Raw genomic sequence first — 23287 nt, forward strand, 5'->3', positions numbered from 1 at the left:
TACTTAATGTGCCATTTTCACTTGTCTGACCATTAAAAAAATGTTTATTACAAATGAGCAGGCAGGTGAATACAGAACTGAAGTAATTACTTCCCTCTAGCAGTCAGTTTTGCCAATACTTGGACAGAATCAAGGAAGTAAACTCTCTCGAAAAAAATGAATTACAAGCAAAGCAGCAATGAAAGCTTAAAAGAATACTCCACCCAAGCATTTTTTTAAAATGTCACTTAACCCATGTAGTTAGTAGTGGCGTTCAAGAACAATTTTTAATCATGTTTTCTTGGAGAGATGAACTGTTGAATATTCAAACTCAACGGTGTCGATAGGTGTCCAAAGCTGGACAGTGGCAAACGATGTGGAAAAAACCCATGGGAAAAATTTTTTTTTAAAACTCATGTCACATAATCCACATGTGCAGTATCCATTTGTATGGTCAAAATATATAAAATGTGTGCATTATTTGCTAAAATATTATTAAAAGTTACTTCTTAAAAGCTCTGCATTTAATGTCAACAGAAAAGGTGTCATTCCCATAGCGTCGCATGTTTGAATTAAAGCCAGGATTCTTCACCAGGATTCGTCAAGCAGATCATCAGACCCATGTGGACAAGGAGAGCACATGCAAACGTCATGTAGGACCGACCCGGGATGTGAATCCTGGTCTCCTTACTGCAAGGCAGCAGTGCTACTAATAATGTAAAGTTCTGGTAAAGTTCTATGTTGTTTTATTTTCATCATTGTAACAGAAATTTCCATTGACATCTCGGCACTGAATGATAATGCACTTAAGTGGGTGCATATTGCAGCAGTGAAAGTTCTAGATAGTGATACACAGAAGTGCTGTTGTACTGGTAACTAAACCAACTCAACTTTCAAGTAAACCTAGCCAAGATACTGGCTAAATGAACAAACCATTTGGGTGTCCCGTCAGTGAAAACTGTAGCCATGAGCACTGCCAATTTTCAAGAAATCTGTGCCATAAAGATACTGTGTAAGCCACACTCTTTCCCACAACTTGCCTTATTGATTATACATTATTGACCTGAACTTTGTCTAACATAGAACCTGTGGCATTGAGTTTTTCCTTTTTTTCTGTATGTGGGGAACTGGGATAAAATAGTAGTTCATATAAAAGTCAAGTAAAATCCTGTGGTGGAAACTACTGTATACCCTGCTCCAAGGTCCACTTTATGTAGTGATGCTTCTCCTATTCTCTTCAATGTCATTAAGTTAATGGTGTAGTAATTCGTTAAGTATTATGTGAAAAAATAACACCAGATGATGTTATCAAAGTGTGAATTTCCCCTTGGGATTAATAAAGTATCTATCTATCTATCTATCTATCTATCTATCTATCTATCTATCTATCTATCTATGGACACAAAATGTCATTGTTATCATTTTTATTATGAAAACTCCAAACTGGCCTTTTATGAGTAACTGTGGATGTATGTGACCAGTAAACTTTACACAGAACTGATTCCTCCATTTTCTCACCCCAGGAGTCATTGAATGGGATAAGTGGGTTAAGAGAGTTGGATAGGGGCAATGAAACTTTCTGTAATCATTCATCACATTTAAAATGCACCAAAAATAATGATTTGCAGAATTTGATTTTGGAACCAAAGCTTTATTCGTTCGATCAAGAGTAAAAACTTAATTCCAAGGCAGCAGTATTGCATTAAGAATACCACCCAGAATAGCGCCCACCCCAGTGTCAAATCCCATGTAGTATCATTAGTGCAATGTTAATGGCTGCTCACCATACTCTCTAAGAAAGCAGTGGAAGAAAAGATAGAACAAGGATAGCACTTGCAGCAGGGCAAGTCTCTGGCAAGAAATGATGTAACCAGTGCTGCTAAAGGGTGCCAGTCTTCAATGGTACTGTGATGCTTTTCTGATCTATGATGCAGACAGAACCAAATGAATCAAATTATAAAATTAGGAGAGCCACTTAGGAGATCTCAATCAGGGACAGAGGAGTAGTTTGTGATAACTGGGGAGGGTGGTGGATATAGACCAGAGTATTCCAGAAGAATTGACGATGGAAGCAAACATCAAAGACAAGAACATATGCTTGAGTGTGAGGCAATGTGGGAACTGTAACAGATAATAATGAAGAGCGACAGTGTTAGATGGAAGAGCAGAACATACTGTATGCATGAATATGTCAGAACACCATGGAAGTGGAGATAACAGAAATGGTGTAGTTTATAAATGCTTAGGTCAAGTCTGTGAACATTTAAAAACTGAATCAATTCATTATAAGAGTTTGTGGTAGAATTTCTAATATTTTTGAAAATGGTGGAGTCCTTGCAGTAAGAGACAGGCCATGGGACCTTTGATTAATTAAAGAAAGAGGTTTACATAGCTGGTGTAGGCCAGAGACGTACTGTCTATCAGGAGAGAAGGAACTTATGAGAGTGAACAGTGGATGAAAGGGTAAGGATGACGTTAGTGGAACTTCACAGGCAAAACAAAAAAAACGGGACAGAATACCAAAGTGAGATTAGACATTTTGAAACAATTCAAAGGCAGAATCATTAAAGGGCCTGCCAAGAGTTACCAATTTTGATGTAGTTTTTTTACTCAATTTCACCCACTTTTTAATATTTTGTGGTTACCATTTTCTGGTATTTTTTAAATAATGCACAAGAAAGTTTACTTTTAAAAAATAAAGCTTAAATATAAAGTCAGCATATGACCTTGATCAGATTGTTGTGTTTTATTTGTCACATATGAAGATTCACATTTCTTTAGGGTTTGCAATTTTTCCCATGAACAGCAACTGGTCAGTTGTTTTTTGAATAATCATCAGGATAAAAGGCCTGTTCAGTTTTATGACGGGTGGTTTTCGCAGTGGCATGATTTCAGAAAAACTTCCTGCAGATGCCTCTGTCCCAACTTCATCAACAGTAAGTACGGCTTTATGACTAAACTGTAGAAAACACAATAAAAAGGGCACATTATATTTTGTCACAAGCAGAATTTCCTTAAATTTTAAACATTTTCCACATTTAGTTTGTAGCCTTTGTAAAAAAAAGGAGATTAGTAGTCACTTAATTATGAAAAGTAAATTTATAGAGAACAGACACATGCTGGCATTGTAATGAAAGTTTCATGATTGTTACATTTATACAGCCATTTATATTTAAAAGATTGAATATCTAGAGTATGAAAAAATGTACCATTACTATGCCACCCCATGGCTTCATTACTAAAGAACAATCATGCTGTATATACGTAAGTACATTGAAACATTTATACAGTACATACTGAACTATTAATTAACTTTTCAATATATACTACTCTTGCACTTTTTTTGCATTTTTAATTCTTTGTGTTAAGTAAATTGCCTTTCTTCTGATGTGAAAGTCTCTGTTTGTCTGCTCACTAGCCCTGCTCCGTCTTCAGTATATGACTATTGATGTCCTGGATAAAGGAAGATGCCATGGCTGTGGGTCTGGGGTACCACATGAAGATGGCCCTTTTATTTGGCATGGCTGTACCATTACTCATAGTAACCGTTGACAAAACTACAAGTTAAAAAATAACATTAAATGTACTTTAGAGTGTGGTTTTTGAGATAATCTGGAATTTGATTAGCCTTACCTGCGACACCTTCAACTTAATCTTATCAGTAATTCGGGAAAGGTTAGCGTCACCTTCAAACAAATCAGTGACGCCCATGTTCTTCAATGAGTCTTTGAGTGAGTAGGAGGTTGACACAGAAAATTTGGGAACATGCAGATGGATATTGCTATAAGAAAAGAAAACATTTTTTGTTGCTAGATATTTCACATAGTACTTTGTATAAAGTTAATTGTTATGAAACGCATAATAAACTGTAATTCAGCATTACAAAAAAAAAGATAAAACTTGTAGCCACTGTTTTTTCTGTTGACTAATCCTGTGCCAGGTGACTGCCAGTGTGTGCCTCTTTTCTTCACAGCTGAGTTCTTACATATTGATTTTTTGCCACGATTAAAACACCAGTGGACTTAAACTCTATCTTCCGGTTTATCAGCCATTTTCTGGGTCTACCCAGGTTGGCCATATTTTGGGAGTATTGGATCATAAAAGTTTATGCCCAGATTCCCCTTGTGACATGAATCTCCTTCATCCATTGTTTATGACACACAAGAGTGATGGTAACTTATTCTAATCCCAGGTCAAAGAAATCCTAAGGACAAGGTCTGGTAAACCAATGATATTAAACATAACTTTGAAACTGTTTATAACTGATTCTGATAGTCACCACATTCTGTGATCTGTCTGGCTTTGAAGAACATAATGTCGCAGTGTGATACTCCTTATCTGTGCCACACTAAGATTGCTCAGCGCCTCAGTAGATTCAGTGAAATTCTGGATCACTTCCTTAGGGCCATTAGAATTTCCCCTCCAGTGTCAATAAAGTAGTAGCTATCTGTTTATCTTTACGCAATTGATGTTACAAAATGTGAGTCTTCACAAACACACATTTCAGAAATGTAGCCTACCTTGCGTGATCAGATATTTTAGGTAAAGAGCACTGGCTACCTTTAGAGCTTACTGAGTCACTTAAATATACTTGTATCCAGTCACGGAACGAGGAGATTCCTGTCTTGGCTTTACCATTTCACATAAAGTAGCATTCTGTCATAACATATTCCTGTTGTAAGAATAACTCGTTCCTTTAAAACCAGAGAACTGACAATCTTTTTTCATGCAGTACATTAGGGTTAGGTTAGGGTTAAATTACGTTCTCTCCATTGTTTGGATCCATTTTCCTATTTCATCTCTATTCAAGAGCTGCTCCACTTGTTTAAATTTTTCTGGTTTTGGTAAAACAAGCATCATTGTAGAATTGCCTTTGTATGGAAGGAGTACTGCAGTAAGGTTTTCATCTTCATACACATCATATTTGCCATTTCGGGTCATCATCTTAACTTGTATCACAGTATTATTGTCCACATTGAAGCTTTCCTTATGAGTAAGCTTTGGATTGAAAGGCTTCTCCCACTTGCCTATAAAAGAAGCAGAAGAAATTACTAAAGTGTGAAAAAGAAACTCATTAATGCTGCCTGTAAATTTGCTGTGGCTCATTATAATTAAAGTCTACACTTTAGATGTAGTTTTATCCTCAAAGCCTTTGAGCTAACTGGAGAGGAAGACAACTGTCTAAACAGCGACAGTAACAAAAGCAATTCGCAAATCTTTTGACTTGTGTCTGCTGCCTGCTTAGGCACATTTCTTTCAACACATTGTTAAATTATGGAAATGCGTTTCACAACCACTGACAGTATTATGTCTGCCTGTGAATCTTGCAGTGACAAATTCATCTGTGGCCATTTTTGTAATAAGTCTATCCCCTTCTGTTTCACAGGGCCGTTCTTTCTGAAAACCTCTTTGGACAAAGTGATGAGAATCTCTGAGAATTATTAGTGATAGGCACAGAAGTAGGATGCATGTACATGTATTTTACTCACCAGTTAATGCCAGCAAATAATATTAGGACTAATAATATGCTCAATCAAGGTGTAAAACATCAAATTAATTATTATGGTGGCACTTCCATTGTCTTATCTGATATTTTGTCATTTAAGCAACAGCTGTGCCAGGCTTTCAGCCAATAAAAAGCACATGCAGACCTAAAACCTGCTCCTGTGCCTATTTTGGGTTTTGCAGCAGATGCTTTAGTTATTCCAACTAATTCCTTAATTGGTGCCAGTTTCTTATATTTAATTGAATTAATTAACTAATTTTACATCTTGCTTTTCTAGCTGAATATGTTGCATTATAAATATAGAAAACCATAAGAACCAAACCTGACTTTCAATTTTATTACTGGATGGTGAATATACAAGCTATAAAGACTTGGACATGGACACAAATAGATGAACATACACAGGCTTGGTTCACAATAGAAATAAATCCCTGCAGTACTTCCTTATATTCCTTGCTTTGTACCCCAATAAATGCAAGTTATCGCCAATATACTAACAACCCAATTGTGCTTCACTCACTCAGAATATGGAACCAATGTAGGAAGTATTTTAAGATAGAGAACCTTTTATCTGTGGCACCTCTGCTCGAGAGCCACCTTTTTGAACCCTCACAAACATATGCAGTTTTTAATATCTGGAAAAAATCTGGGATTAAATCACTTTTTTAAAGACAATGTCTTTGCATCCTACAAACAATTACACTCCAACTTTAACTTTTCAGCAACAGATTTATTTCACTTCCTTCAAATTAGAAACTTTGTTAAACAAAACCTGCCCAATTTCCCTCAGAAAAGGAGTGGAAGGCAGCCATGCACAGAATTCACTCGAGCTCCGTATGCGCAAAGCATACAATTATTCAACTTCAAATCTTATATCGAGCACATCTGTCTTGTTTAAAATTGCCCAAAATGTTTTCAGACCTGCGAACGTTGCAATCAAGCTCCAGCCTCATTGGGTCACATGTTTTGGGCCTGCACCAAATTAACATCATTCTGGACCAAAATCTTTAAATGCCTCTCAGACAACCTTGGTGTCCCAATCTCTCCTAATCCACTAACAGCTGTGTTTGGTGGGCTACCAGAGGGGCTTAAAGTGGAGAAGGACAAACAAACTGTCAAGGCCTTCACTTCACTATTGGCATGTAGACTTATCACGCTCAACTGGAAGAATCCTAACTCACCTCTTTTATGTCAGTGAGTAACTGAAGTTATATATTATCTAAAATCAGAAAAAAAAGCAAATTCTTACTTAGAGGATCTGTGCAGAACTTTTTCAAAACTTGGCAGGATCTCATCAATAACATTTTAGATTAAGCATTTAAACTGAGGAAGCGGATTCTCTCCCCTCTTTTTTATTATTTATTTTTATTTGTTTATTTATTTACATATTCTTACTAGTATTAAAGTTTTGCTTTGCTGGCCTGACTCTCTTTCTCATGGGTGGAGGCTGATTCGTTTTGAACCTTGCTTTGTTAAACTTGACTTGCTTTTATGGATTGTTGTTTGATTCTAGTAAAATGAATAAAATGTTAAAAAAAAAAACCAAGAACACCTTAAGAACAATGTTTAGTATGCTGTCATAATTTCAAGGACACGTTACAATTCAGGGTACAACAACAGCAACTAACACTGCAGTGTTTTAGTATTTAAATAAAAGTATTTGTAATTTCAACCAGTGGTGTTGGGCTGAGCTGTGGTGCCATGCCCCAGATCGTTTCTTCCCTGTATTACTACACCCTGCTCAAAACCCCTTCTCCACTCCCCCAGTCCTTCTTTTACATCTATTAAAGGGGCTAAAGGCCTTGATATAATGAAGACTTAGAAACACCCCTGATATCAACAATTTACTGTGTATGTGATAGTTCAAATTACACCCTCAAAAAGCCATTTAGTTTAATTTGGTACAAACAGATGATGAGATCCAATACCTACTAAAGTAGGAAATCATTAGAAGTCACACACAGACCCCACAAGGTGGTTTGTTTGGGGTTGCAGCCTCCAGACCCAAAGATCCCTCTCATCAGACTTCCACAATGCCAGACACAAAAATATTAATTTAATTTTGAAAATAGAAAAAAAGTGTGCATTTTCAGGCTAATCAAAGCAGTGAGGAAATGGTGTGCAGCATCATGGACATTATAGTCAACAAACAGATGGTTGCAGTAATGCTTGAAAATTGTGTAAATTAGCTAGTAGACAACTAAGATCTAATTGTACTGACTGAACCTAAAGCAAGCAACTGACAAAACAAGCCACTTCCAACTGTACCAAAGATAACATCTATGCTTAAATCATCAGTGGAAGATGGAATTTCTAAAATGTTTAAGTAGCACACTAGCCAGCATCTGTCTATAGCAGCGGTTTCAGTGGGACCGTGAGAAATGATTGCATTTTTGTACTATTTATATTTTTATAATTATTAACCTTTACCATCCGAGGGGAAGTAAGTGACTGAGCTCCGTCGTTACCCCCACCACCTAGACCCGACCACTAATCCTCTGTTCCGTTATTCGCTGCCACTGCATTGTTTTCCCACCGTTATCGCTCAGCACAAACCAGCTCTTATTATTTTTATCATAATCAAAAATTAGCGATTCTTTCGTAGAATCAAAACACTCGCGAACAGTTTTCGTATATTTTAGAAGCAAATAAGAGCACTAAAGGTGGACACAGAAAATCAACAAACAACATATTTTACATTTTTTGTGTTTTTAAGTGGTGAAATTGCCCGATAAACGCAAATGAAGTAAAAGTGTTCATAATGAGACAATTCAAAATAAAGCGATTACTAAGAGGCGGTTTAAAAAATCAACAATGAAGAAAAGAGTCTTGATGATCGGGTCGTTCCATTGATTTTGATTTGAATATAATTTTAAGGTCTCATTGAAGCAGAACGACATCTAACAGTGGATAGAATTAGATAAGATTCAAATTCTTCTTGTGAAATAGTGTTTTGTTGCTAAAAAGAAATAGGAAAAATACTTAAGCTTAGGAACTTCATACTACCCAAACTCTAGGAAAACAATCGCCTGCTGAGATGACGATATCCTTGAGGTGATGAAACAGCATGTATCAATTCTTAGCGAAGAAATTTCTCACTATTTTCCTGACCTACGGGAATTTGAAAAATACCAACGATTTATCAATAACCCGTTTGTACTCTCCATTAGTGACCTCCCTTCGGAGGACTATTTAATTCAAGTAACAGTTTATTGATTTGATAAATGATGGGGGTGCAAAACATGTTTTCCATGAAATGTGTTGTAGTGATTTTTGGATTGAAATGGCACAGTCCTATTCCGATGTTGCAAAGATGGCTCTAAGAGTGCTGATTCCATTTGCAACCACCTATGACTGCGAGACGGCTTTTTCCGCACCACTTACTATCAAAACAAAATCTCAAAACAGATTAGCTGTGACAAATGATATGAGAGTAGCACTGGCCAAAACAAAGCCAAACATAGAAGAACTGGTTAAGGCAAAGCAGATGCATCCATCCCGTTAAAATTTTAACTTAAATTTAATAACTAAGATGTACGTAATGTTTTCTGAATAAATAATTGTTTAAAAAATATATATAGTAATTGTCAAAAAATGTTTTATTCACAGCAGCCTGTACCTATGCAGTGCTGCGCAGTGGGTATGTGGCACCCTTGTGCAAAGTATTTAGCGTCCCCAATTTTTTGAAATAATATTGATTTTTTAATTTTTAATAAAAGGGTCCGTGAGCCATCGAACAATTTTTAAAGGGACCGCCACGCAAGAAATTCTAAAGAAGTTTGAGAACCGCTGATCTGCAGGGTATTTGTCTGAAAAAATTGGTTTACTCACTTTGTATATGTGAGACACATTCCAGATAATCATCTGTACTCATATTGGAATGATATCAATCAAGCAATGTATGTGAGCACAGTTAAAATAAGACATGTGGGGGACATCAGCATAGAGTCACAGTTAGCTGCAGTATGAACATAGCCTTAAAATAAAAGCCTTACACTATATGAGCTTTTTTATGTTCAACAACATCTTCCAAAAAAAAAAAGTTATATTTGTGGAAATGTAGATATGTGATCATTAAATGGGAGTAAATGCTTTTTTTCAGGGTCCCACTTCTGCTATTGCAGAGAGGCCCGCGCGTTCTGTGCTGTACCTGTATTAGAAGTATTGCCCTAGCAATCCCAGCTCCTCTAGAAAAGGGAGAAGGATGGTGTGAAAGATTGGGCCACTAAGTCTTGTTTTATTCATTTGAGAAAATGTGCCTGCTTAACTTCACCTCTAGTTAAATTACAGGGCAAGATCAGTTTAAAACATTTCATGGTCTTGGGTGTTCTATCACTTTATCCATAAACATCATATCAACTCATCACATTTTTGGTGGCCTCTGTTATTGGAATATGGGTGAAATATAACATCCATTCATGTCAGCTTAATGCTATTTGGGCCCTGTGGTCCGCATCCTACAGACCACAGCAGTGAATGCAGGACAGGGGGTCTTGGCACTATTGCACACACAGACACACACACACATCCTTTAGAGTAAATGAACACATATGTCGTAATCAAATGGCATGCAACATAAAACTAATATAGGTGCAAATTTCACAAAATAAATATTTTAAGGAAGTATATTTACCCTTGAAATAAATGTAATTCACCAGAATCATTAAGCTGCTAGGATCTAATTTATTAACCAGGTTTTCAATATTGCCATGTGTCTTCTGTGATATGTAATCATTGATTACGTTTTTTGCTTTCTCTGTTTCTGAAAAGTCAATCAAAAAACCCTCTGATTCAAAATAGTGTTTGATATCCTCTAGAAACTGGTCATTTGGTTTGAATCCTTCTTTTAGGAAGATGGCACTGCCAGTATCCAGCTGGAGTTCCTTCTCATCCCTCTGGAATTTGTCAAACAATTTCATAAAGGCAGAGTTGACCACTGTTTCATTAACTACTGTCTTGTTAAAGCCTAATGCTTTAAAAAGCTGATCGTGAGTTTCTGCAGCAGCACCCAAGGCCACCATAGATAGGGCCCTGGAGACGCTGAGTGGTGAAAAGAAAATGTTCTTGCCATTCATGTCTTCCAGGGAGCTTAATGCATGATATAAGCCCAAGCCAAAGTCGGCATTTGCTATAGCCAATGAATATATGTGACAATTCTGTGGAGTATCCCTGTCTTCATGGGGAAGGCTGTCATCAGTTCTGATTCCACTGCAGAGCAGGATCACGATTAAACACATATGAACAAAGGTTTTCATTGTGTACCTGTCAAACAAAAAACAGATTACAATGTATAATTATCTCTATCCATCCATCCATTATCCAAACCTCTATATCCTAACTGCAGGGTCACAGGAGATAATTATGTCATTTCTAAGAAATATACATACTATGTACTTATCAGATTAAAAGAATTATGTGTATATTTCTTCAGCTGTCTTCAGCTCCCAGAGGGCATATTGTTAAATGTCTTTTTGGAAACTCTTAGAAAATAAAAAATATAGCCACAGAGTGCAGATTAGCAGATTTTAGCATACAATTCATTGCTGTGATGTAGTTCAGAGACACAAGACTGGCAGATATTCTTTTACCACTGAAGCAATTTAATCCATTTGTCCATTTTTAACAATTTAAATAAGAAATACAATCCATAAAGTTTGAATATTCTGATGTGTAGCAAGCTTGTTATATACTCAAGTGACCAAATGTAGCTCATGAAACTTCTTGAGAGGAACATATAATAAGAAAAAAACAGTTGAAGAATTACTTGTGATAAGTAGAAATTAAATAACAAAGCCACACACTGTACTCTGTTTAATGGAAGTCTGATGTACAGTATGATTTTATTAATGAGATCAGAAACATAAGGACGACGTTGTGACAAAAGATCTGTGTGACTTTGGCAGGCTTGCTGTCTTTATTAGCTTCCCAGCAGCAAGAGCGGAAGCTACTCATTTGAATGAGTGACCAGTTCATACTGTTGGTCACTCATCGCTGATGCCATCCAAGGCTGGTGCAACTTTCACCACCATTTCAATATATAAGCCACCTCGCTCTGCTTTATCTCAGATAGCTGCTACATTACATATTCTCGTTAGGTGAAAACCAGCCCTGGGTGTCACACTAGTCCATCTGAGAGAACACATTTGTACACACACCCACTCATCAAAGGCCAGTCAAGAATTTGACTTGAATTAACTAAAAGTGCAACAAATTTGGAGAAGGGGAAATGATTAAGAAGACAGACTCAGTTATGAGGTGTACTGTCGACTTACTGGAGATAGTAGCAGAGGAGAGAGTGAAGACATAACTGATGGCCATTACGAACAATGCTGCACATCCTCACTGTGACACTCTAACACTGAGGACTTTCAGCCAATGAATCATTCAGCAAAAGTGTGTCAAGAAACGTGACCGGGGCTCCTTTATGCCAACAGCATTACTCTTTTACTGTGCCTCACTGTGACTTGATTGCTCTTTTTATTGTTAGCCAACTCAGAGGTTTTCCATCTTTTTAGTAATTCTGGTGTATGTTTGAGAAAGGGTGTTGTTTTATTATTTAATTAATTTATTTCTTTACTGAGTTTCTGTAAAAAGTTAACTTTCCCCACTGGACTTATACAGTACTATCTATCTATCTATCTCTCAATCTAAACTGGAGGATCCTGAAAATCTCAGACAAGCACAAGAAGGACATTCCAACTTTGCACAGATGGTGATCAAGAAGGAAATCAAAATTAGTTTCTTGGAATTACAAAGTAGTAATGCTTACCACCATCCCACTGTATTAGATTTGTATTTCTAGACTTACTTTGGTGCACACATTTCAGAACTCAACTACAAAGTGGCTGCAATAGTCTTTTTTTCAGTTTTGCTAAGAAATATTTTAAATTTCTAAAACAGTATACTAAAGTGACCTGAATTTTTTTCTCTATTCATTTTTGGGTCATATTTAAGTAACATCAGTCATTAGTAATAAAGAATAAGAGTAAATACATAAAAGAAAAAAAGCTGAAGCAAAAAATAAAAGGTCTGACCCAACAAACATTATACTTAAAATGTAGTCTCTGTTATTTAAATTATGAAAGTGAAATTCAAAATGTTGAGAATATCTTCAAAAAAAAAAGATCCTGAGAACACAATCAGCACCTTCCTTTTTGGTTGGCTGAGTTTATTAAGTTTAAGAGCCAAAAACTTTCTTTCTTTCTGTTAATCTTTCCTGTTTCAACCCAGTCATACACTTGTTTTAATACATACAGAACGCATCTAGCAGAGAACAAGAAGTCCTTTTTTTTTTGCCATAACGCATACTTTTTCTCAATCAAGTGACATATTAAAAGTTGACACCTAACTCAGATAATGGTACAATCTTTTGTTATAGATGTTTATATGTTCTTAACATCTTTTAAATGACGACTTGACAGTTACTTGGCTCAGAGAAATCTGACAATAAGTAACAAAAGGCTGAACTTGGTAAATGAGGTTACAGAGTCCAGTCCCAAAAATATAATATTATGTGGCTTTATATTTCACAAAAATAAGGCTTGATGTTATTGTCATAAAATGTGCCATTTATAGATTGAATTGTCCTCAGATTTAGAGTTTCTATTTTACATTTAATGTTGCAATCCTTTATCTTTCTCTGTTAGGATGGATTTCAATCCAAATAAACGCCTAATTCCTTAAGTTGAAGGTGATGATGATGTGTTATAATTGTTCACTTGGTGGGCTGAAGTAATCTCTAAATTACTTTTAACATCTGCAGCTAGCAACTACTGTTAGTAAGGAATATTGTAAATTATGAATTATTGTTGCAGTGATCTTAAAATTGTGGATGGATTTTAAGATGTAACCTGTAGTTAGGATATAGCGGGTTGGATAATGGATGGATGGATGGACCTAAAAGCCACCTTACATGGGTGTACTGTGCAGTGTCTCACTGTGCCATGTTAATGATAGTTCACGCAACCAAAGACCCGGATGGCCTGTTCCTACATAACTGCCAGTCATAATTTTAAGCGTGCTAGTTATTTTTTCTGTCATGATCCATCCATCCATCCATCCATTATCCAACCCGCTATATCCTAACTACAGGTTACATCTTAAAATCCATCCACAATTTTAAGATCACTGCAACAATAATTCATAATTTACAATATTCCTTACTAACAGTTGCTAGCTGGGTCATGATAGTTAGTGAATACTAACTAGTAGTAAAGATTTCACTCATTAAGTACAGAACCAAGATACTAAGGAGTTTCCCATTTGGTGAAAATGAATTTTTGAGCAATTGGTTTGCTTCCATAAAAGAAACTTTCTTAAGGTCTCAGTTCCTGCTTCCTTTCTCAGTCTGCTCTTTTCCAATATGCCTGAATAAACTTTATTATGCAAATGTTGCTGTTCTTTTTTTAAGTCCTTTCCTTCCTTTTTTATTATGAGAGAAACATTATCAAGTATCAATAGGATGAGTTAAAATGTCCTCAGCAGCAAAACGTTCATCAAAAATGGTTGCTGCTCCATAGTTCTTTCTCCTCAACTATTAACCACTGGATCTTATGCAGAAAGTGATTAAACAGAAACAAACACATATCACTTATTTAGGTTCTTTATTATTAAAAGATGTTTAAGTAACCTTGTTCTTAACACTGTATTAAAAATCTGACCTGGTTTAAAAAGTTTTTTATTTAATAATAAATTATGAATTTGGTAACAAAGGTAATGGGTCCCCATTGCTTATGCTTTAAAAAATGCTGTTTGACAGGTCAGTGTGAAGAGATGCCAATAGGAAAGAAGACAAAGTAATAATGGAAAATAGTGACAGTCTGAGCTGCCCTCCACAGTGCCAAGATCTGAGGATATTTGACTGTATTTCATTTTTTTCTGGCTCTATTTTCTGGCCTCTAATGAAAACGTATAATGTCGTCAGTGCCCTGCAAACCATGCATGGCAGCATCAGTGCCATGCATGTGTCAAGGCGAGATTTCAGGAGAACCATTTTGTGTATAACCGAGTTGACAGCACAGCATCCTGTCATATCTTTGCTAAATACACGGAGAGTGACATTGCCAGGTTAATGCAGTGACTCATGGATCCAGTCTCCTTGGTTCTCTGTGTCTGCATGTTTTTCCGGAGTGTTCCAGTTTTCTTCCTACGTACTAAATACTTGCACGTTCCATTAACTGCCAATTCTATATTGGCCCTGTATGAGTGTGTGTGTGTGAGATTCGTCTGGGATTTCTCCCTGGGTTGTGCCTGATGCTTCTAGAATGTACTGTGACTTTGAACTGGATTAAGCAGGTTTGAGAACATTATGATGGAGGAACAACTTCAAAAACAATGATAACTATTTTTGTTCTAGAAAGCTGGTGTGTGAACCTTCAGTAAGAAAAGTAAAATAAAGAGCACTCATTTATGTCACGGGATATGAAATGAAATCTGTTTTTATGGTATGTTTTTCCACCCTTGGAGTAAATATAGTATATACTGGCACATTTGACAGCTCAATCTTCTTTGGTTCATTTCATTTTATTGTGTGCTCTATTTTTTGTTCATCTCTCCGTGTTTTGCTACCAGTGAAAGGCGACAGTCTTAAGCAGAAACAAAGTTTACCTTTGCGTGGGGTAGAGTGAGTGTCATCATATACACTTAAATCAGCATTTTAACTTCTTTATTACCTGTAGGACCTTTTAAAGTAAAACAGGTGTAAATATTGTTTTACTATTAGTTTTTTAAGTACTAGTGTATCAAGTACACTCATTGTTGCAATACAATACAGTAATTGCAGTTCTGTACCATATACAATGCATGCATATTTACTGGATTGCTTGTTTAAAGGGGTCACTGATTCATTAAATCATAGCTTTTGAATCCAGTTGGAGGGATTTCCTGTTTGTTACCTTTTATTAAGGTTATATATTCTAAAGTAAGATTTATAATATATTTAACATTTACCTATCCATATGAAAATAATATTAAATGGTCATGCACTCATTTTTAAAATCTATTTTATCCAATAGAGTTGTAGAAGGCTGGAGTGTACTCTGGAAACAGCATGCATACGCTCAAACAAATGGTGGACAAGATGTCCATTATGGGGCACCACACACACACACACACAAGGCCAGGTTGGAGTGGCCAGTTAAAATGCCATGCGTGCCTTTGGAATGGAGCAGGAAAACTGGGTCTAGCTAAGAGAAAACCCATGCAGACAGGAGGAGAATATGCAGCCTCCACAGTGGTAAAGAGCTGGTCGCAATTTGACTTTTGAAGTAACCGTGCAGAGTATTGGGCTACTATGTAGCTTAATATAAAAGAATACATTTATTTTTGCAGCATATATGACAAAGAATTTTTAATAAATGTTATGCAAATTTAGTAGTAGATATCACAAAAAAATAATATTATCATTTTGAATTTTATAAACAGTTATTAACATGCTGATCTCACATTAGGTTAAAAATATTCAAAAATAACTGGAGAATAACTGAGTGTAATTTAGGCCTACTTAACAGCTTGCTAAAGTACCTGTTTGCTATTAAATTTTTAATTAAACTGGTACTGATATTCATTGTATATTGCAAAATAAAATGACATCTCTATCCACAAACATTTTTTCTTCTTCTTAAGTATGTTAAATAAGCTTATCTTTCTACTCTACCCGACAAGAGCAACTGCTTAACTTTAGCCTTTTCCCTCATCAATAATTAAGTAAATACAGAAAAAGTATGCACTTCAATTGGTTCTGTTTCAAAGACAGCTACCCAGTAATTATTATGCTGCAAATTTGGTGGTTTATACCGTCTCTCATTCTAATGAGTTGCTGGAGTCAAATGTAACAAGCTCTATTTTTGATTCTTTGTAAAAAATAAATGCAAACAATGTTTGTCAGGGTCCGTTATGTGACGCTTGCCAAGCAGCAAGGATTACGCCACTAAGCCAGCTGCTGCATTTAAGCTACACTCTTGTAATTATCAGAATTTCATTCTGGGCAGAGCTTGACTGAAACGTTATTTGCAATTTTTCTGACATGGCTTTGTTTTCTGTGTTGAAAGGAGGATTAAAAACTGGTTTGGCAGCAAGGCTCAACAATACTATTCCTTATTCATAATATAATGTAATATTCACAACTGGCATAGCATATTTCATTTTAATTTAAATTCATATTTCTCCACACTGCAGCTGTAACCCTTCTTCATTATCACACAATAAGAGTGAAAATTCTTTATATATAATGCTAAAACACACTTACCCCCTTTTCGTTCTCTGCTACAGAAAGTGTTGTCAAGTGTGTGATGCTAAACTATCTTTCTTTTTTTTCCCCACCAATTTATACTCCGATTAAGCGGAAGAGAGACGCCTCCTAAACATTAACTAAGACTGTGGCAAGCAACACTGGACATATAGTTACAAAATAACTTTGACTTCTGGTTTTGTTTGCTTACCAAAAGCACAAAGATAAAGTGTGTTCTGCTATAACACACTAAAGCATTAGTCACAGGACTTGTTTAAACAAATAAATAAAAATCATGATTCACTGGGAGATGCAAAGAGATAATGCAAAGACACATGGGTTGAGGGTTTCAAAAACACTAATGCAATATGTCACTTGGTACGTCACAAAACAAATTATGATAGCTTCAAAGCTAAGCCTCCTGTGTTCAGGCAGAAGTGCCAAATAGAAGCGGCTTTAATAAATATCAGCCTGACAGTGACATTCAAATAAAGTTGTCACATTGGTTGAATGAATTTGCCTTTTGTTCTGCTAATATATATTTTTGCTGTAGTTAACTCCACATTACTAACTAATAATGTCATTTTTACTTTCCTTAAAAGAGTTTGTGTGTCTGTTTACCCATTTAATGAAATTACTTGCCTTTTATATTTTTTTTTGTTAAAATGTGCTTCATGTCAAGTAAGGAAAGTGAAACTTGACAAAACTATTTATAAATTATTCAAGTCAATTAGAAAAATACCAATCCTCTGATATTCAGTAACAGTTCAAAATTCCAGGGTCACAAATAGGCCTGGGTAAAAATATCAATTTTCCAGTTGACCGATATTTTTCGTTTAATCTTGTGGATCTCTATCCTGCTGAATTATTATATGTAGATGTTTTGGTTATCTTTCTTTTTGGTGTCCGATCCAGCAGATGTACCGCTAATGCAAGGCTTTCTATGGAAAAAGCACTTTATTGCCTTGCATAGAATGAGAAGGGTCCGGCTACAGGTAGCACTGCATAAAATGGTGCGTCCTCCTCAACACTGAGTGGTGACAGACACTTAAATTAGATGTGTGGTCTTCCTACGGATTCAAACGGTGCATCAGTAAAGAACAACTAGGCAAAGACAAAGCAAACAAATTTGAAAAGTCATTCGTCTTGACGTCATTCAAATGAGTAAAGTCTAAACAATCTACACTGGAGATGGGGGTAGCTCCAAGCTTCCATTTAATTCACCTCATGCCCAAAAAATAACAGAACCTACAGCAGTTTTTATCTATAAAGATATGAGGCCCTACACTGTTGTTGACTTTCGACAAATGATACCAGTTTTGGAACCTTGGTATGCTATGCCAAACAGAAAGCAAACGAATGAAGTTGTTATACTCAGGCTTTATGAAGATCTTAAGCAAAGCATCACCATGTCTCTCAGGTCAGTGGAGAGAGTAGCACCAACTTGTGACAGCTGAATATCCAGGAAAGCAGATTCCTATGTGATAGTCAATGTCAGTACATTAATGGCATCGGTGGAGGATATGTTGCAGACAAGCACGCTGCATGCCCGTCATACTGGGAGCAACCTTCCTGCTTATATGTAGAGCTACTGAGATGGCTGACTAGCTGCTTTTCCAAAAAACCTTTCTCACATTTCCAATGCACTTTTCCATGGCATGACCATATCAATCACAAATGTATGTGTTGGGCAGTCCAGTAAACATTGCTTCTCTTTAAGCATGCGGCTAGCTGTCCAGCTAACTGAACCTCTAACTGAAAAAGTTTGCAACGTGCCTCCCCAGCCGAGCAAGTGGGCAATTGATGGAATTTTCATAGCAGAATGTGATACCAAATTGAGAGTGTGCGCAAAGCAGCTGTAATTGTTTTTGACCTAGAGTACAACCCCAACATGGAAAAAGTTGGAAAGATATGGAACATGCAAATAGAAACAGAAATTATGGTTTTCAAAATTCACTTTGAATGGTAGGCCACATACTCCTTTTTTCATTTCCCCACTCCTCATCACATGAGTGAAGCATAATAACATTTGCCTAGCAACAAAGTAAGCAGGGCATTGTCAAAATTAGGAGTAGATAAAAGGAAAGGGGTCAGGACAGATTTTAAATCCATACCTGACAATCACTGTCAAATCACTTGCAACATCTGAGTTATGAAGGGTGACACTTCATCTTCGGGGATCTGATTTCAAGAACATTTGCTGACTGGATAAAAAAAAATTCTTACTGCAAACACACCGCTCTGGACTTTCATACGCCAAGGCAGTAGGTAATGTGACGGCATGAAGATTTAGACTCATGTACAGCAGAGGCACAGAACTAAGTGAAGTCCATTCATGTGAGTCGTCTTTAGACAGAAATAACCTCACTCCGAGAAGAAATGGTGCTCTTCATTATAAACTCTAATCAGACTGCCTGGGACACTTTTTACATTATATGGCTTATCTTAAACATTTAGGTGGCAAGGAGTAACCTGTCATTACAAGACAACATTTGGCAGGAACTAATACAGTGATTATGATCCCAGATAACAAAACATGAATCCTACCCCTAACATACAGTATATGAGCAATCACTTAAACAATTCATCTGCTTTTATACTGTTTCCAATTGTCATTAGGTCATCTAATATATCATGTTGTCTGACTCTTAATATGCAGAACTTCCTCCATTCAGTTTCACCTCCTATAATCAATTAACAGCATCAGTAATTTCTGACTCATGTTGATTCTTCTGAACACCTCTTCGTTACGAGGGGTGCTTTGCAGATTGCCCTATTGATCTTAGCACCACTTCATAGGAGAGAGGTATGGGCTTTCCCATCAGTTCATCCCCGGTTTCTGGAGGGGTGTTTGTTACTCATTTACCTCATTCCAACCTTGGAAAATAATGTTTAGTAGTTTCTCTAAGACTGAGCAGAGACCTCTTGTGCTTTTAGCTTTAAGTTACATTTAGTTAACCCTTGAGTTACATTCAATCCTTTTCCTTGTGTTTAATAATTAATTCTGCTATGGCTTCAAATATATATATATACTTCAAATAAATTGTAAAAGATTATTATATATCAACAAAAAAAATTCAATATTTGCACATTAGCTCTTACTTAAAAATAGGTTTCACGTGTAAGGAAGCCTGTTCCAAAGTGTTTGAGTACATGAGCGACAGTGCTCTCTGACATTAAAGTTAAAAGTTTACTATAAAGACTTGATTTTTTGCAATTACACTGTCAGAATTCATGTCCTCAAAGGCACGCGTGCTCGCAATGGTGTAGAAACATTCCTGTCAGAAAAATACTCTCACTGGTGCCATAAACTGAATTCAGCAGATCAATGCTGACTTGTCACTGTGGAGCTATTCGCTGCTGAGGACGAAGTGCTAGACTCTTAATTCTTCAATAAGTAAAACTTGTTAATGCCATGTACACATGGCATCATCAATTGGCAGTCAGTGGTTCTACAAGGAGGAAATTTTTCTTTATCTCAACTGGCTGTGAGGACTTCATTTTTGCTTTTGCACAGAGAGGACGCAGACATTTTTAGCACCCGTGTTAGAAGTGTGTGTTCATGGCTGCCATACAACAATTAAAAAAATAAAAATAAACAATGAAAAGGAAAGAGTAAAAATAATAGTACAGTGAAGACAAAATGACAGACTTTCACTTGCAATCTCCAATTGTGTAATTCACTGCTATTATACTTTAAAATAAAAACAAATATCATCTTGCCTTATGCTCTTTGTCCAGCACTTCACAGCTCTTATTTTATCGACAATCAAATGTTTGGTTCCTGTTGTCAGATTAAGAACTTCATGCTGAATGATGTTTTTGCAGAAGATGCCACACAACTGTCACAATGTGTCCTTGGGCTGTAATGTCCATCTTGTGATTTCCACTTTTTTTGTGAGCACAACACAAGAATTTCCCATTTTTCCACACAATGCAGCCACAAACGGGCTTGAAAAGTGTGCCTCTCACAGTCTTGTGAGAATTTAGCTGCACGCATTGTAAACAGGCACTGTAGAGTATTGAAATATTATGTAGCACATTTTCCGGTAAAATGCATAAATATTTCAATTTCTATCTATATAGTTTGTTCAGCAACTTTATTACCACAGGTATATGCCAGTTCCTCAGCCTGCACTCATGGGGTACCCGTAATCTATGTTCCAAAACCCATTATGACTGCAGGTAAGGCAAAATTTTACCCAATGCTCTGGGCACCCTGTGGACAGCCTATATACTGGAACTCTAATTAAAATCTTTATACATTTCCTAAAACAAAAAAAAAGAAAAAAAACTTTACATTGTTTTGGTCACTAAAGCCCCCAAAACAATATCTCCATTATATGTAGAGGCCAAGGAAAAGCCTGCAATGAATTAAAACAAAGTTCACATCATGACAATAGGTGCAAATATCCAAAGAAAATTGTTTCTGAGGTAATCATAGCCAGCAAATTACAGTAATAAATACACTTTCAGGTGCAATATAAACATGAGTGCAATTGTCTATGTACTTTTTCACCATTAAAACCTCTTCTAATAGAAAATGAAGTCTCGCCAATTGGTATTCAGCTAGCTTTGTTTATTTATTCATTCTGTTAATAGCGTATTAACATCACAGCCTCCACATTATTTTCAGTAATCATTCCATACAGCTGTGTTCTGTTAAACCCCTAAATGTAGTGCTTATCATTTATATGAAAATGGTTTCCCTGATTTCAGGAAAAAATTGGCCTTCATTTAATTTGCTTGTGTGTCCTCTAGCTCTATCTGCTAAAGTAACCTGCTGTAATATCATTAGTACCGATAATTATGGTAAATACTTTACTCCAATTGCTCATTAAATGTCTTTTTAAATACCAACTTACAAACAGACTGAGATCTATAGACTGAAAAATGTAAGTTAACGTCTATAGTCGTTTAACACTTTCAAAGCCTAAAGATCTAAACGCTTTTTTTCCACATTCCTACTGCTTGTGATAGGGTTATACAGTGTGACTGGGTGAAAACAGACCAGGGATGCCAACTGGGCAACCCTGTTTAATCGCAAAAACAGAAATAAAAGAAATAATATCTGCAGGCAGTCAGGCGGATGAGGCTTCAACATTCCGAAAGCACACATAATAATCCATCCATCCATTTTCCAACCCGCTGAATCCGAACACAGGGTCACGGGGGTCTGCTGGAGCCAATCCCAGCCAACACAGGGCACAAGGCAGGAAACAATCCCTGGGCAGGGTGCCAACCCACCGCAGACTTATAATAATAATTTTTTGTATTTATATAGCGCTTTTCTCACTACTCAAAGCGCTCAGCAATTGTAGGTTAAGCGCCTTGCTCAAGGGCCCAACAGAGCAGAATCCCTATTGGCATTTACGGGATTCGAACCGGCAACCTTCCGATTGGCAGTGCAGATCCCTAACCTCAGAGCCACCACTCCACCCTTCAGCCGAAGCTCTGTCTCCATTGAGGTTAATGTTCAGAATGACCGTCTGTTTTTATGCCATCCAGGGTGGAAGGAGCTAAGCATTCTCTGGGTGTTGTGGGAGGGGCCAGGCTTGGTCCTGGGGTGAGTGACAAAACAGTTAGCCCCAGCGCCCCCTCTTGTCCCAAGGTGGTATCACGTACCTTTTTCAGGCATACATGACTGACGACAGTATGTAAGTTAATTGCTGGTAAAGGGAAAAAGTAAATGCCAGTAAATAAGTTAATTGAAAAGTTAGAAATGGAAAAAGTAAATTATTTTATATAAAACTTATATGAATATGTTATGACTGAGAACTTTACATACAGTATACCTATTTTTCATATACAGTGTACAAAAACTTTGTGTTCTTTAGATTATTTCCAGAAACAGATTATATAAGAAGCCTTCTTAAAAATAGATACTTTTCTTTCCATCCATCCATCCATCCATTATCCAACCTGCTATATCCTAACTACAGGGTCAACTCAGGGCGTAAGGCAGGAAACAAACCCCAGGCAGGGCACCAGCCCACCGCAGGGCACACACACACACACACACACGGGACATTTTAGAATCGCCAATGCACCTAGCCTGCATGTCTTTGGACTGTGGGAGTAAACCTACACAGACACGGGGAGAACATGCAGACTCCACGCAGGGAGAACCCGGGAAGCGAACCCGGGTCTCCTAACTGCGAGGCAGCAGCGCTACCCACTGCACCACCGTGCCGCCCATTTACTCAATTTTTCCCATTCAGGTGGCAGTCTACTGTGGACATCCTTGTATCCTCATTATTATATTGATGGCCTTGGAGCCATCAAAAATTTAGAAATAAAATGTAGTAGAAACACAACTATAAAACATCAAATCTACTGGCAAGCAGCCTATGTGAAGTATATATGACTACCCTCAGTCAACATAATTATGTCCGTATGGAGGCAGATTAAACAGAATTTATTCATTTATTTAAATATTGAGACTTTGATGTATAGTTATTTTAAAATACATTCCTTTACCTTTGCACTCATTTCAGTTTCACATTTGCAGAGTTCGTATTTTCAAGAAATCCATCATATTCATTTAATTAAATGCTAAAAATGTGTGTCACCTC

The 23287-nt window shown here is 36.7% G+C and overlaps 1 protein-coding gene across 1 annotated transcript; it reads right to left on the bottom strand.

Annotated features, from left to right (window-relative positions):
* Nucleotides 1-1609: 1609 nt before the first annotated feature.
* LOC114666455 (alpha-1-antitrypsin homolog) lies at nt 1610-16892 on the bottom strand. The gene is made up of 5 exons (XM_028821327.2): nt 16731-16892; nt 10119-10747; nt 4742-5006; nt 3613-3760; nt 1610-2938 (listed from the first exon to the last, which is right to left on the bottom strand). Exons 2-5 carry the CDS (start codon nt 10738-10740, stop codon nt 2747-2749), a joined length of 1227 nt encoding a protein of 408 aa, XP_028677160.1. The 5' UTR covers nt 10741-10747; nt 16731-16892; the 3' UTR covers nt 1610-2746.
* Nucleotides 16893-23287: the final 6395 nt, after the last annotated feature.

This window comes from Erpetoichthys calabaricus, chromosome 16 (genome assembly GCF_900747795.2).
Source record: "Erpetoichthys calabaricus chromosome 16, fErpCal1.3, whole genome shotgun sequence".
NCBI classification, from domain to species: Eukaryota; Metazoa; Chordata; class Cladistia; order Polypteriformes; family Polypteridae; genus Erpetoichthys; species Erpetoichthys calabaricus.